The sequence below is a fragment of the Ictalurus furcatus genome, chromosome 18 (genome assembly GCF_023375685.1).
Source record: "Ictalurus furcatus strain D&B chromosome 18, Billie_1.0, whole genome shotgun sequence".
In the NCBI taxonomy this organism is placed as follows: Eukaryota; Metazoa; Chordata; class Actinopteri; order Siluriformes; family Ictaluridae; genus Ictalurus; species Ictalurus furcatus.
In genome coordinates, this window is record NC_071272.1 from 10,946,750 (window position 1) to 10,959,466 (window position 12,717).

General features: G+C 38.0%; 2 protein-coding genes across 2 annotated transcripts in view; one reads left to right on the forward strand and one right to left on the reverse strand.

Moving 5' to 3' along the window:
- Positions 1-304: 304 nt before the first annotated feature.
- arxb (aristaless related homeobox b) lies at positions 305-6,858 on the reverse strand. Its single transcript, XM_053648617.1, has 5 exons — positions 6,217-6,858; positions 3,337-3,775; positions 2,461-2,506; positions 1,055-1,350; positions 305-583 (listed from the first exon to the last, which is right to left on the reverse strand). The coding sequence occupies exons 1-5, from the start codon at positions 6,374-6,376 to the stop codon at positions 343-345; spliced, it is 1,182 nt and encodes a 393-aa protein (XP_053504592.1). The 5' UTR covers positions 6,377-6,858; the 3' UTR covers positions 305-342.
- Positions 6,859-11,290: 4,432 nt separating this feature from the next.
- LOC128622251 (sperm-associated antigen 16 protein) overlaps positions 11,291-12,717 on the forward strand; it is a 2,189-nt gene continuing 762 nt past the window's right edge. Inside the window, exon 1 of the mRNA XM_053648604.1 lies at positions 11,291-12,717. This exon is cut by the window's right edge and continues 762 nt beyond it. Coding sequence (XP_053504579.1) covers positions 11,497-12,717 — 1,221 coding nt within the window. The 5' untranslated portion in view covers positions 11,291-11,496.

Genomic DNA, 12,717 nt, shown 5'->3' on the forward strand with positions numbered 1-12,717 from the left:
ATTCAGCAGTTAAATAGTGAAGTGCAGGTTTGTTCTCCCCTGAACTAAATTTCTGGCTCACAAGATTTAAAAAAGGACATATAAAAGTTTTCTTTTAATAACACAAGAAGACTATTCTTTAAAGCTTTTCATTTTCCCACATATTTTTCTGTTCATATTGAAATTTAAATATACAGAACTCTGGTTGCTGACCAGTCCCTTTGGCATTGCTTCCATCAATTAAAGCCATCATGAAGCTTCAGTAGTCATAGAGGTTGGTTCCTCATGAGGTTCCAAAAAGATTCTTCATGCTGTAGTGCACTTTAGCTTTGGTCTCATGTCTTGGGTGTAGGGAGCAAGGCATCAGGCCTCTTTTTCAGACGTACCAGCTGTGAGGACACTGAGTTGACCGATGTGAGCTGAGTGCTCCTTGGCTTTGAGCCGCAGAGCCGCAATGCTGGACGCACGGCGATCCACGGGCAAGGAAGAGGAACATAGATTGGATGAGGATGTGGAAGGAGGATGAGGAATGTGAAGGGGAGGCAGAATTTGATTCTCTGTGGTGGGAACAGGCAGTCTTTGAAGTGCCAGTGGAGTGAAGAATCTGAAAACATTTTGAAAATGTTTTTGGTTAAAAAAAACATCACAAATAGATGAGGCAAAGAATCTAGTACAGTATTTTGCCTGGAAGCATATAAACCCTAAAACTTGTGCTGCATTCAACTTAACTCAGAAGTAGAAAGTCAGAACTTGGACTTATGCCATTTTCAATCTTGAGCTACAAGTTGGAAAAAAAAACATGGGTGCCTCTATGCTCGTCTTATGTTTAATTTGAGTGTTGTATATTTTAGAGAACTGTACAGTCAGTGTAATAGGTTGAACAAACTAATATGTCTGTATTTTGATTAATCTGAGAATTACTCATTTAAATGCAAAGCTACTTTGCTTACTGTTGATGCTGTAAACAGCCATCTTGATTTGACATTATGTGCTGAAATCTTTTTTTCCCTAGTCAGAGATCAGAAATTCAGAGTTACAAGTTTAGTCCAATGCAGCATTACTTAAGAAGTCTCACCTTCCAAAGGAGGGGCTGATAAGGGCAGGGTGTCTGAGCATTGCTGCTCCAAGCAGAGAGCAGATTCGGTTTGGGGGTGCAGGGTTTGGGATGGGCTGAGTGAATCCATGGAGGGAGACAGGCCACCCTGACTCGATGCCTGGGTACAGGTTGGGGCTAAATGCACCCCCACCCAGATAATGGCATAAAGGCTGTGCTGCACTGATGGGTCCAGGAAATGGAAGGCCTAGGCGGTGAGGTTGAACCCCAGCCTTCTCTCTTTTTCTCCATTTTGCACGTCGGTTCTGGAACCAGACCTAAAGGAGAAAAAGGTTAATTTGGTTAACATTTACTAATTAATTTGGCAAACCATATTTTGAAAATATATTTGAACAAAACTTTGAACAGTTTTGAAAAGGAACACATCAAACTTTGAAAAGGAACACATCAAAAATGTGTGAGCAAATATTTCCTTTTTCTTTTCTTTTCTTTTTTTAATTAAGCTAACAGAAACCAATAAAAACTAGAGGACTGTCTAATGTAACTTTGGTGAGTCATAAATCAGCAAAAAAAAAATTCATAAGTCAGTCTATCCCATTAGCACAAGTTTCAACTCCAATAGAGGACAAACAGGCACAGACAGCTTGATTTTTCTATCCTTCCATCATCCATCTTATTAACAATATTTCAAACATTGTAAATTATATTAAATGTGTTTCAGGAGCAGGAAATGCTGGAACAATCCCAAAACATTTGTATTTCCTCTCAGTGCTAAAATACACAAAGTTTAGTATGTGCTGTTGTTTTTGTGAGTACTGTAATTATATTAAAAGAATATATGTGTTCTTGGTTAGGAATGAAAGTAGCATATATTTGCACAGATATTACATAAAATAGCACAAATAGAAAAAGAAGAAAGCAGAGAGGAGAGTGGGAAAACAAAAGGAGAGCTAAATCTACGAGAAACTAGGATTCATTTTCTGATATATAATCCTCCATCCAGGACTCATTTATCAAACTTGGCCAGTATAACATTAAACTTTGTTGTAATTCCTAAATTTATATCCATGGTCTAATGGGGGTTTTTTTGTTTGTTTGTTTGTTTGTTTGTTTGTTTGTTTTAGATATTCCAGCTTAACATTAAGTAAACATTTGTTAATAAAATAATAATAAAATTGCACTTTGCACATATAAAATTCCAGAATCGCATGCCTGAAAACACGATCGCGTTAATAAATAAATTATATTGAATATAAAATAAGATTGCAAAGTCAGTTGCTATGTTACGTGGGTCCCAAAGCACAGGGTTTTTAATTTTTTTATTTTTTGCTTTGTTTACTTGTTTGTTTGTTTTATTTTATTTTTCATCCGCTATTTTCATAGGCCTATATTGTAAGAAATCATTCGGCAAAACTAAATGCACTTACTTGCACGCGCGCTTCCGTCAGATCGAGCCTCATGGCTAATTCCTCCCTGAAAAAAAGAAATGATAATGAAAGAAAATGGTTAAAAATATTCCACTATTAGCCCCGTTACAACACTGACCGTCTCATTTTCGATTGCTGGATTATTATTATTTTTTTTACTTTCACACTAATGCATTAATTGGCCATTTTTGGTTAAAATATTTAAACAATTTATTTCTTAAGGAAGACGGATGGGTCAGTTCAGCAAAACACACGTCTGTAGTTCCAATCTGTGTAAAATTTATTAGTTAAACCCATAAAACTAGAATAATACCAAACAAAATGCTATATTAGGCTACTAAATTGGTATTTTACGATTTACAGCTATTAGAGTACATATTATTACTAGGCTATATATTATTCACTGCTCAGAAATTTGTAATAAATAAATAAATAAATAAATAAACTACTACTACTACTACTACTACTACTACTACTACTACTACTAATAATAATAATAATAATAGCTACACACATTTATTTCGTTTCGTACAAATATAATCTTATAAACAAAATATAAATCCTAGCTAGCCTACTCATTTAAGACAATATACCTTTTTAAAATGATACTTTATTACACTTTATAATTAAACACAGCACAATTTCAGTATTAAATTAATTTTTACATTCTAGATTTTCATCTGTGTCCAGTTGAACTTCAGATTCAACACTGAGGATTTAGCTATGTGGATTTTTATGTTAATGAAAGTTGGCTAAAGACACAAATGAACATTGCAAGTGTTAATGTAAGCTACTACTCTTAATTATTCATTTAACACTGGCTAGATCACTCCTGGGTCCGTGCAGATGTAAATAAGTTCTTTGGGTGATGTGTACCTTGTGAACACGTCAGGGTAGTGCGTCTTTTGGAAAGCCCTTTCTAGTTCATCAAGCTGGTAACTAGTGAATGTAGTCCTGTATCTCCTTTGTTTGCGTCTCAGTGTCACGTCTTCAGCATCACTGCTCGGTGACACATACACACCGTCCTCGCTGTCTTTCGTGATTGTATTTGTCTCTCTCAGTCCGTCCTCGGGTCCCGGGGAGAGACGCGTGTCGGGAAGTGCTCTGCTCTTATCCTCCTCGACTTTATCCTGAGCAGAGCTGCCCTTTAAGGAACTGATGAGTGCATGTTCCGGGTAGGAGGAGTTTAGACCAGCTCTGAGCTCCAGCTCGTCTCCTTGTGCGCTGTCGGGTTCGTCTTCTCGCCGCGGACTGAACGAGCGCCGCAGTTTGGGTGGCAGTTGCAGGTCCATGTGAGGAAGCAAATTTTTCCCAGCTGCACATAGATGGGGGATATGTTAAATCAGTTTTCACAAATGATAAAGATGGATGAATAACTGTGGCAACTTTTCCCCCCAAGTTACATAATAATAATAATAATAATAATAATAATAATAATAATAATAATAATAAACCCTTGTATAAATTTTGTTTTTCAAAAGTAGTTTAAAGTTTATTAGTCTGTCTTAAGTAATATTTATCCTGGGCAGGGTTGCAGTGGATCCAGAGCCAATTCCAGTAACACCGGCACAAGGCAGAAGAATTCACCACAGATAGGACGCCTGTCCATCTCTGGGCACCATGTGCACACACGTTCACACCTAGTGCAAGCATAGCCACTCTACTATTTGGCATGTTTTTGGATAATGGGAGGAAACCGGAGAACCCAGAGTAAACCCATGTAAACACTGGGGAGAACATGCAGTCAGGACCTCAAGGTCGAACGGGGGACCCTATCATAATTCATATAAAATCAGTCATTTAAAAAAAAAGTTCATGTTTCTGTGTTTGGAAGTTGTTTGAGATAATGACAGAATTATTTATTTTTAGTAGGCCTAGGATAAATTTCCACTTTACACCCAGTGTACCCGGGATTGACTCCAGATCCACCACCTGGATGCAGCTGTTATTGAAGTATAAATGAATTAATCAATGAATGATAAAATGTACAATGTAAAAAAAAAAGCCTACACAGCAAAATCACCAGTGTTAATTTAACACCCACAGTGTTGAACTCACACCCTTCAGTGTTTATATAAGTCTACTGGACTCATATAAACACTCTGGGTGTTAATTCAACACTAGGGATTTTACTGTGTAGTTAGATTGTTATGAGAATTTAAAAGAGACATGTATTGAGATATTGAGAAATGTGTATCTCTCTCTCTCTCTCTCTCTCTCTCTCTATCTATCTATCTATCTATATATATATATATATATATATATGTATGTATGTATGTATGTGTATGTATATATATATATATATGTATATATATATATATATATATATATATATATATATATATATATATATATATATATATATATATATGTATGTATGTATGTATGTGTGTCTGTATGTATGTGTGTCTGTATGTATGTACACTACCAGTCAAAAGTTTGGAGACACTTGATTGAAATGTTTCTCATGATCTTAAAAATCTTTTGCTCTGAAGGTGTACGATTAAATGTTTGAAATCGGTGTTGTAGACAAAAATATAATTGTGCCAACACGTTCATTTCTTTCATTAGAAAACTAACATTTTATTTACAAAAATGTTTTTTAGTTTTTTTTTTAAATGTATGACTTGGAGCGAAATATTCCCAAAAGCAGCCAATAAGTGTCCAGCGTAGGTGGGAACTCCTTTAATACTGTTTAAAAAATAATCTCAGGGGGATTCCTCAAGAAATTGGTTGAGAAAATGCTAAGAATACATTTCTGGAAATTCTAGGCAAAAAGGGTATCTACTTTGAAGATGCTAAAATACTAAATTATTTTGATTTATTTTGGATTTTTTTTTAGCACAACATAATTCCCATGTTGGGGGGGTTTAAATAAAGAATGAGTGTTGTTTAGCTTTTGACTGGTAGTGTATGTATGTATGCTGTACAAAAATGCAAAGATGCCTTCAAATATAATGATGTTCAATGTTTCTACATTTAATAAATACTACAAAGATCAGTAAACACTAATAAATGAAACAAAGACAATATTTGATGTGACAAGCCTTTGCTTTTTATTTATTTATTTATTTAAAGTGACCGGCCTCAGGTACAATGTGTGCAGTTTTATAAGGAGGTTAGCTGCTAAGTTTTACTAAGCATCTTGCAGAACCAGCCACAGCTCTGGGCTTTGACTGTCGCACTTGCTTTTTATTTCTTTTTAAAACCAAGCAACCTTAATTATGTCTTTTGCCTGAAACGTGGTCTCTTAGATAATATACTGCTTTCTTTACTGACATACAAACATTTGTTCTGTAACATTTACATTTGAGCTGGAAAACTAATATTTGCAAATCTACATTGATAATGTAGAAGTCATAATATACAATAAAATCTATAACAAATATCTATATCCTATGCATGATGGAGATCCTTCAGAAGTTGGTGGAGATACAGTACTTTCACAAGTTTATTGCACGCTTATGTACAGTACGGTAGTTTTACGACGGTCCCTAACTCGGTAGCGAACATGTAAAGCGACAGACTGTTTAATTCTTGTCAAAAAAAAGGAACATAATTTTTACAGGGAAAAAAAACGATAGGAAAAAACTTGTGCTTGTAGTCTATTGTTTAATTTCATCTGCCCCTGGCTCAACCTCTAATTATTATGAATACGACAGGGTACATTTTGGCAACTTGTGGAGCAGAACGCACATCAGTGTCACATCAATATTAAACCGACAGTTCAGTCAGCTTTACTGAAATGATACACACCTTGGAGTTCCTCTGTCCGAAGTGTCGCTGTCAGCCTTTGCATCCCGAGGAGCCTGACTTTTAGAGGACTTCTGCCCAGTATGCTTTCAATACAGTAGGAAGAGAATAAAGTGGGAGACTTGCACTTGGCTCGGATTCCCTCTTCAGCCTGAGCGCTCATGTCTGTGCCTCTCTTAGACGGGATGTTCCGGGTCTCTGGGTCTCTGGGTCGGTCTGTCTGTCTGTGTCTCTGTCTCTCTCTCTCTCTCTCTCTGGTCACTCCACACTGGTGCACTCAGTCACATTTGTAGGCTACTGATGTTTCAGCTTCCCGCTGCTCTTCCTCTGATTGGCCACCGAGAGAAAGGCTCGATGCCGTGAGCTCGATTTCAATCATCACATTCATGATGATAATGGACAGCAGTGTCTGTGTCTGCGTGTGTGTGTGTGTGTGTGTGTGTGTGTGTGTGTGTGTGTGTGTGTGTGTGTGTGTGTGTGTGTGAGAGAGAGAGAGAGAGAGAGAGAGAGAGAGAGAGAGAGAGAGAGACAGACAGACAGATCTGTCTGGAAAAAAAGGAAAATAATAGTCTGCCAACAACAACACTATAGTATAACAATTTCTAACCATTTGCATTGACGCTCTAAAACTCCATCAGTGGCCTACTTGTCATTTGTTCATTCATTCTTTACAGTGAAAATATAGTGTGAATATTTTTGTCGTAATGTTTTGATAAACTATCAAATAAAACTAACTGCACCTTTCACTATAGTTGTAGTGGTACCCTTACCTTTTAATATGTATGTAGCCTTTAATCTTTCACATGCAAACATATATAGCTCAGTTCATAAGTTTGCAGAATCTGCAAAATGTTACTAAACACACTACATTAAGAGCGGGGGGCGTAAACCTTTGAACAGAATGATCAGTGTAAATTGTTATTTTGTTTAAAGATCTTTTTTTTTGCACAGTACAGATTCAGATGCTAAATAAGATAGTTGCATGTCTCCCAGAAGACAAAATAATAACAATGTACACCAATCCTGTTCAAAAATTTACATAGTCCTGGCTCTTAATGTATCTGGGTTGCCTTCTCGAGCATCAGTGAATGTTTGCACCTTTTGTAATAGTTGTGTCCGAGTCCCTCAGTTGTCCTCAGTGTGAAAAGATGGATCTCAACATCATATAGCCATTGTTAAAAGGAAAGGGGTCAAATATGTAGAAGATGCTGGAAAAGCAAAGAATTTGCAGGACCTGGAGGATTATTCTGAAGAACAGTGGGCAGTTTCACAGCTCAGGACAAACAAGGAACTCATGAACAACTATCACAAAACATAAACACAGTCGTTGATCATCCAGGTAACACACATATTAAGAATCAAGCGTATGTAAACTTTTAAACTGGTTCATTTGTGTAAATTCAGTCATTATTGTGTCTTGTGGACTATATGTAAACATCTGTTATGTAAAATAGCTTATTTAGGGCAGCACTAAATAAAAAACAACATGCAATTTTATGATTCCTCTTTTTTTTAATTATGAACATTTTGCAGATTCTGTAAGGTGTATGTAAACATAGGACTGTATGTATCACCTTAAAAATGTACTTAATTAAAAAAATAATAATAATTCAATACCATTTAAAGTAGATTTAAAGCACTTTCTAGGTAAAGAATAAATACATATATACATACTAAAGGTATAAAAATGTACCCTTGATATATTACCACCCAAGAAAAAGTCAAACTTTAGTACATTTTTTTTTCTGAATGATGGCATAATGAAAACACATGACCAAGTGAAGTAGATTTGTTAATAGATGAAGTAGTTTGTTTACTTTGCAGTAAAGTCATAATTTTGTTATATAACAGTATCAAGATTATGTCAAGCACTTTTCATTTGTAATTGCATTCCTTATACAATAAAATACAGTATCTCGCAAAAGTGAGTACACCCCTCACATTTTTGTAAATATTTGATTATATCTTTTCATGTGACAACGCTGAAGAAATGATACTTTGCCACAATGTAAAGTAGTGAGTGTACAGCTTGTGTAACAGTGTAAATTTGTCACCCCCTCAAAATAACTCAACACACAGACATTAATGTCTAAACCCCTGGAAACAAAATTGAGTACACCCCTAAGTGAAAATGTCCAAATTGGGCCCAATTAGCCATTTTCCCTCCCCAGTGTCATGTGACTTGTTAGTGTTACAAGGTCTCAGGTGTGAATGGAGAGCAGGTGTGTTAAATTTGGCGTAATCGCTCTCACACTCCCTCATATTGGTCACTGGAAATTCAACATGGCACCTCATGGCAAAGAACTCTCTGAGGATCTGAAAAAAAGAATTGTTGCGCTACATAAAGATGGCCTAGGCTATAAGAAGATTGCCAAGACCCTGACACTGAGCTGCAGCATGGTGGCCAAGACCATACAACGGTTTAACAGGACAGGTTCCACTCAGAACAGGCCTCGCCATGGTCGTCCAAAGAAGTTGAGTGCACATGCTCAGCGTCATATCCAGAGGTTGTATTTGGGAAATAGAAGTATAAGTGCTGCCAGCATTGCTGCAGAGGTTGAAGGGGTGGGGGCTCAGCCTGTCAATGCTCAGACCATACGCCGCACACTGCATCAAATTGGTCTGCATGGCTGTCGTCCCAGAAGGAAGCCTCTTCTAAAGATGATGCACAAGAAAGCTCACAAACAGTTTGCTGAAGACAAGCAGACTGATGAGACAAAGATAAACTTATTTGGTTCAGATAGTGTCAAGCATATGTGGCAGCAACCAGGTGAGGAGTACAAAGACAAGTGTCTCTTGCCTACAGTCAAGCATGGTGATGGGAGTGTCATGGTCTGGGGCTGCATGAGTGCTGCCAGCACTGGGGAGCTACAGTTCATTGAGGGAACCATGAATGCCAACATGTACTGTGACATACTGAAGCAGAGCATGATCAGTATGCAGTATTCCAGCATGATAACGACCCAAAACACATCTCCAACACTGCCTTGCTAAAGAAGCTGAGGGTGAAGGTGATGGACTAAACCCTATTGAGCATCTGTGGGGCATCCTCAAATGGAAGGTGGAGGAGCACAAGGTCTCTAACATCCACCAGCTCCGTGATGTCATCATGGAGGAGTGGAAGAGAACTCCAGTGGTAACCTGTGAAGCTCTGGTGAACTCCATGCCCAAGAGGGTTAAGGCAATGCTGGAAAATAATGGTGGCCACACAAAATATTGACACTTTGGGCCCAATTTGGACATTTTCACTTAGGGGTGTACTCACTTTTGTTGCCAGCGGTTTAGACATTAATGGCTGTGTGTTGAGTTATTTTGAGGGGACAGCAAATTTACACTGTTATACAAGCTGTACACTCACTATTTTACATTATAGCAGAGTGTCATTTCTTCAGTATTGTCACATTAAAAGATATAATCAAATTACAAAAATGTGAGGGGTGTAATCACTTTTGTGAGATACTATATGTGCCATTCTGTTTGCAATACTAAAGTAACTAACTGCAGGTCCAAACCAGTGACACTTCTCATACACTGCTACTAAACACACATGAGTGCACACACACACGCACTCTGCAAGATGCAAATTTGGAAGACAGAAAAAGGAAACAGAGGAAGCAGAGAGGGGAAGGATACTTATAAAAGATGCAGAGTCAGGTATGACACCTAAATATCCTTATGTAACTCAAAACAAATCACAGAGAAATATGTTACTCCATCACAGATGCATTACATAAAATAGCACATCATATGTTGGTACTAGTGATATTGACTAGTGATTAACTTATTTGGTCAAAGAAATCAATCATGAGTTCTGATGAAATTAGTTTATTTTGAATCGTGTGGTGTTTTGGATGCTGTTGTGCTTTTTAGATATGAAATAATAAGTAAAGAGTTCACTGGCATAAACGTATGATTGGATATGGTGTAAATGTGATTAATGTAATGAATACATTGGAGATGTGGTGAATAGTATGATGATATTGGTGAGTGTGGTGCGTGCGCGCCCCCTGCTGCTTAAATAGTGGCATCCCGACCTTCTCCAGTACAAATAAGAAACATCAGCCTTCCATAAAATAAGATAAATGCATGTATTTATACATGATAATACTACTGGAGTGACCCACTCGGGCTTATAAACCTACAGACTATCATGAAATCATGAAATTTCATATTTATTCTAAAGAAATGTATTTATGGGTCTGTTGTTTTCATAATGGAAGTTGGTCTGGATTTATAGTTTAACTCGAGAATGTCGCTCACAAATTTATATGATTTTAGGATATTTGTAAGATATTTCATATGTGTCAATTAGGCTGTGGACATTGGGGACGTGTCCTTTTCACTTCCTGATAGGCCTAGACCTCTTTTTACAAGTGTCGTCAGTTAAAAAAAAAAAAAACTTTTCATATAACAACTCATGGAAGAAATGGATCCATCCATCCATCCATCTATATATACATATATACTATATATACATTTTATTCTAGGAGATGAATGTATGTACACTAATTAATAACAAAGTGTGCATGTAAACTACATTTTAACTAATATAACTTGCTTTATATAGTTACAGTAAAACCCCGTATATACGGGCACTCTAGTTTCTACCTCGGCTGGATTATCCATCATATGCCACAGTATGTTATCATGACCGTCATATTATCTAATCTAATTGTAGTATATGCAAATAGCTGTCATTATGAGGTCCAAAAATACTCATCATTCCGTGGGGAAAAGGTGGGGTACATTTAATTGGTTCAAATTTAGCATTTTTTTTTCAGTGAAACACGTTTGATATAGGCAACTTTTAAACAAGTATACGTTTTAGTTACACGTAAACACATGTGCAAAAACGATTTAAACTTCTTTATATTAGAACCTTTGTTTGAATAATGTTAATGATGGCGGATGTGCCTCAGGTGGTAGAGCGGGTTGTCCACTAATCGTAGGATTGGAGGTTCGATTCCTGGCCCACGTGACTCCACATACCGAAGTGTACTTGGGCAAGAGACTGAACCCTAAATTGCTCCCGATGGCAAGTTAGCGCCTTGCATGGCAGCTCTGCTACCATTGGTGTGTGTGTGTGTGTGTGTGTGTGTGTGTGAATGGGTGAATGAGACAGTGTAAAGCGCTTTGGATAAAAGCGCTATATAAGTGCGCCATTTACCATTTATTTATGTGGTGTTACGGTAATAGCGTCGTCTCCAAGAGGTTGTCCATGGTAACAATACACAAAGCGACAGTAACAAACAGCCAGCACTGGCAGTGGATAGCAGTGACAAAATGGCAGCAATATATGACACAGAATCAGTCGATGGTCCATATTATCTAGAAAAAGTTTCCATTCCAGAAGATTCTGAGGATGGATTTGAGTACGAAGAGATTAGTGTCGAAGAGGAAAGTGTGACTGAAGAAGAGGATTTAGACTCTGCAGCTGAAATTCTGCGTAACCGCACTAATGACTCAGAGTTTGTACCAGAGCAGATACCTTCCTCATCCAAGAAACTAAGAAGCCCCATCCATGAAGTCGTGGACGATTTTCTTCGTAACTTTCTCCTGAAAAAGGGAATGAACAAAACATTAGATTGCTTCCAGACAGAATGGTTTGAGATGCTACAGAAAGGCACGCTCAAAACAAACCAGGTGGGATTTGTCCCTGATATATACACACACAACCAGCTGCTGGACAGTGAGCTGAAAAATATCCAAAAAGAGCGAGACAGCTACAAGCAGGCTGCCTTTCAAGCTGGAGAAACCATTGTGAAGCTTCAGAAGGAACGGGACTTCCATTGGCTGCAGCATAAGCGTGTCGTGCAAGAGAAAAACAGACTGATTGAGGACATCCGAAGACTAAAGGAGCACTATGAGTCTTATGGTCCTGCTTTGAAACAACTGAATGAGAAGTACCAGACAGCTCTGAGGCAGAAGATGTTGGTCAGTATTGAGAGGGACAGAGTCTCCAGTCAAGTTCATAACCTAGATAGTGCTCTGTGTAATTCGCACTCCTCCCCAGGAACCCGCAGGTTACTGAAAGACAGTGGGCGTAGTCCAGAGCTAGGTACCAAACCATCAGTTGATGAAGTGGTGACTTATGACCCTGCCAAAGACCCAACCAAGAGCACTACTACCAAACATTCAAAAGATTCAGAGTTCCCAGTGAATACACGCATAAATCCCTTCCTGCCCCAAATAAAAGCCCTCTCTGTTCAAAGCACCAAAATATCTGGATTCTCCGTTACCAATTTCATCAAAGCCCACACTATGGCTGTGAGCTATCTTGCTCTCCATCCACGCAAACTTCTTGTAGCTTCTGCAAGTGATGATCACCTTTGGAGACTTTGGAAGATGCCAGAAGGGGAGATGATCATGACTGGCGAGGGTCATACTGACTGGCTCTCTTCCTGTAGCTTCCACCCCCGTGGACACTGTCTGGCCACCACCAGTGGAGACACCACAGTGAGGATCTGGGACTTTGCCAAATCCTGCTGCGTGCTGACCCTAGAA

Bases quoted from the DNA above. Each gene is read 5' to 3' on its own strand.
- arxb (XM_053648617.1), bottom strand. From the start codon at position 6,376: ATGAGCGCTCAGGCTGAAGAGGGAATCCGAGCCAAGTGCAAGTCTCCC. The intron at 3,776-6,216 runs GTGTGTATCATT...ATCTATGTGCAG, and splicing joins TCGGACAGAGGAACTCCAAG to CTGGGAAAAATTTGCTTCCT. The intron at 2,507-3,336 runs GTACACATCACC...TCTTTTTTTCAG, and splicing joins TACCCTGACGTGTTCACAAG to GGAGGAATTAGCCATGAGGC.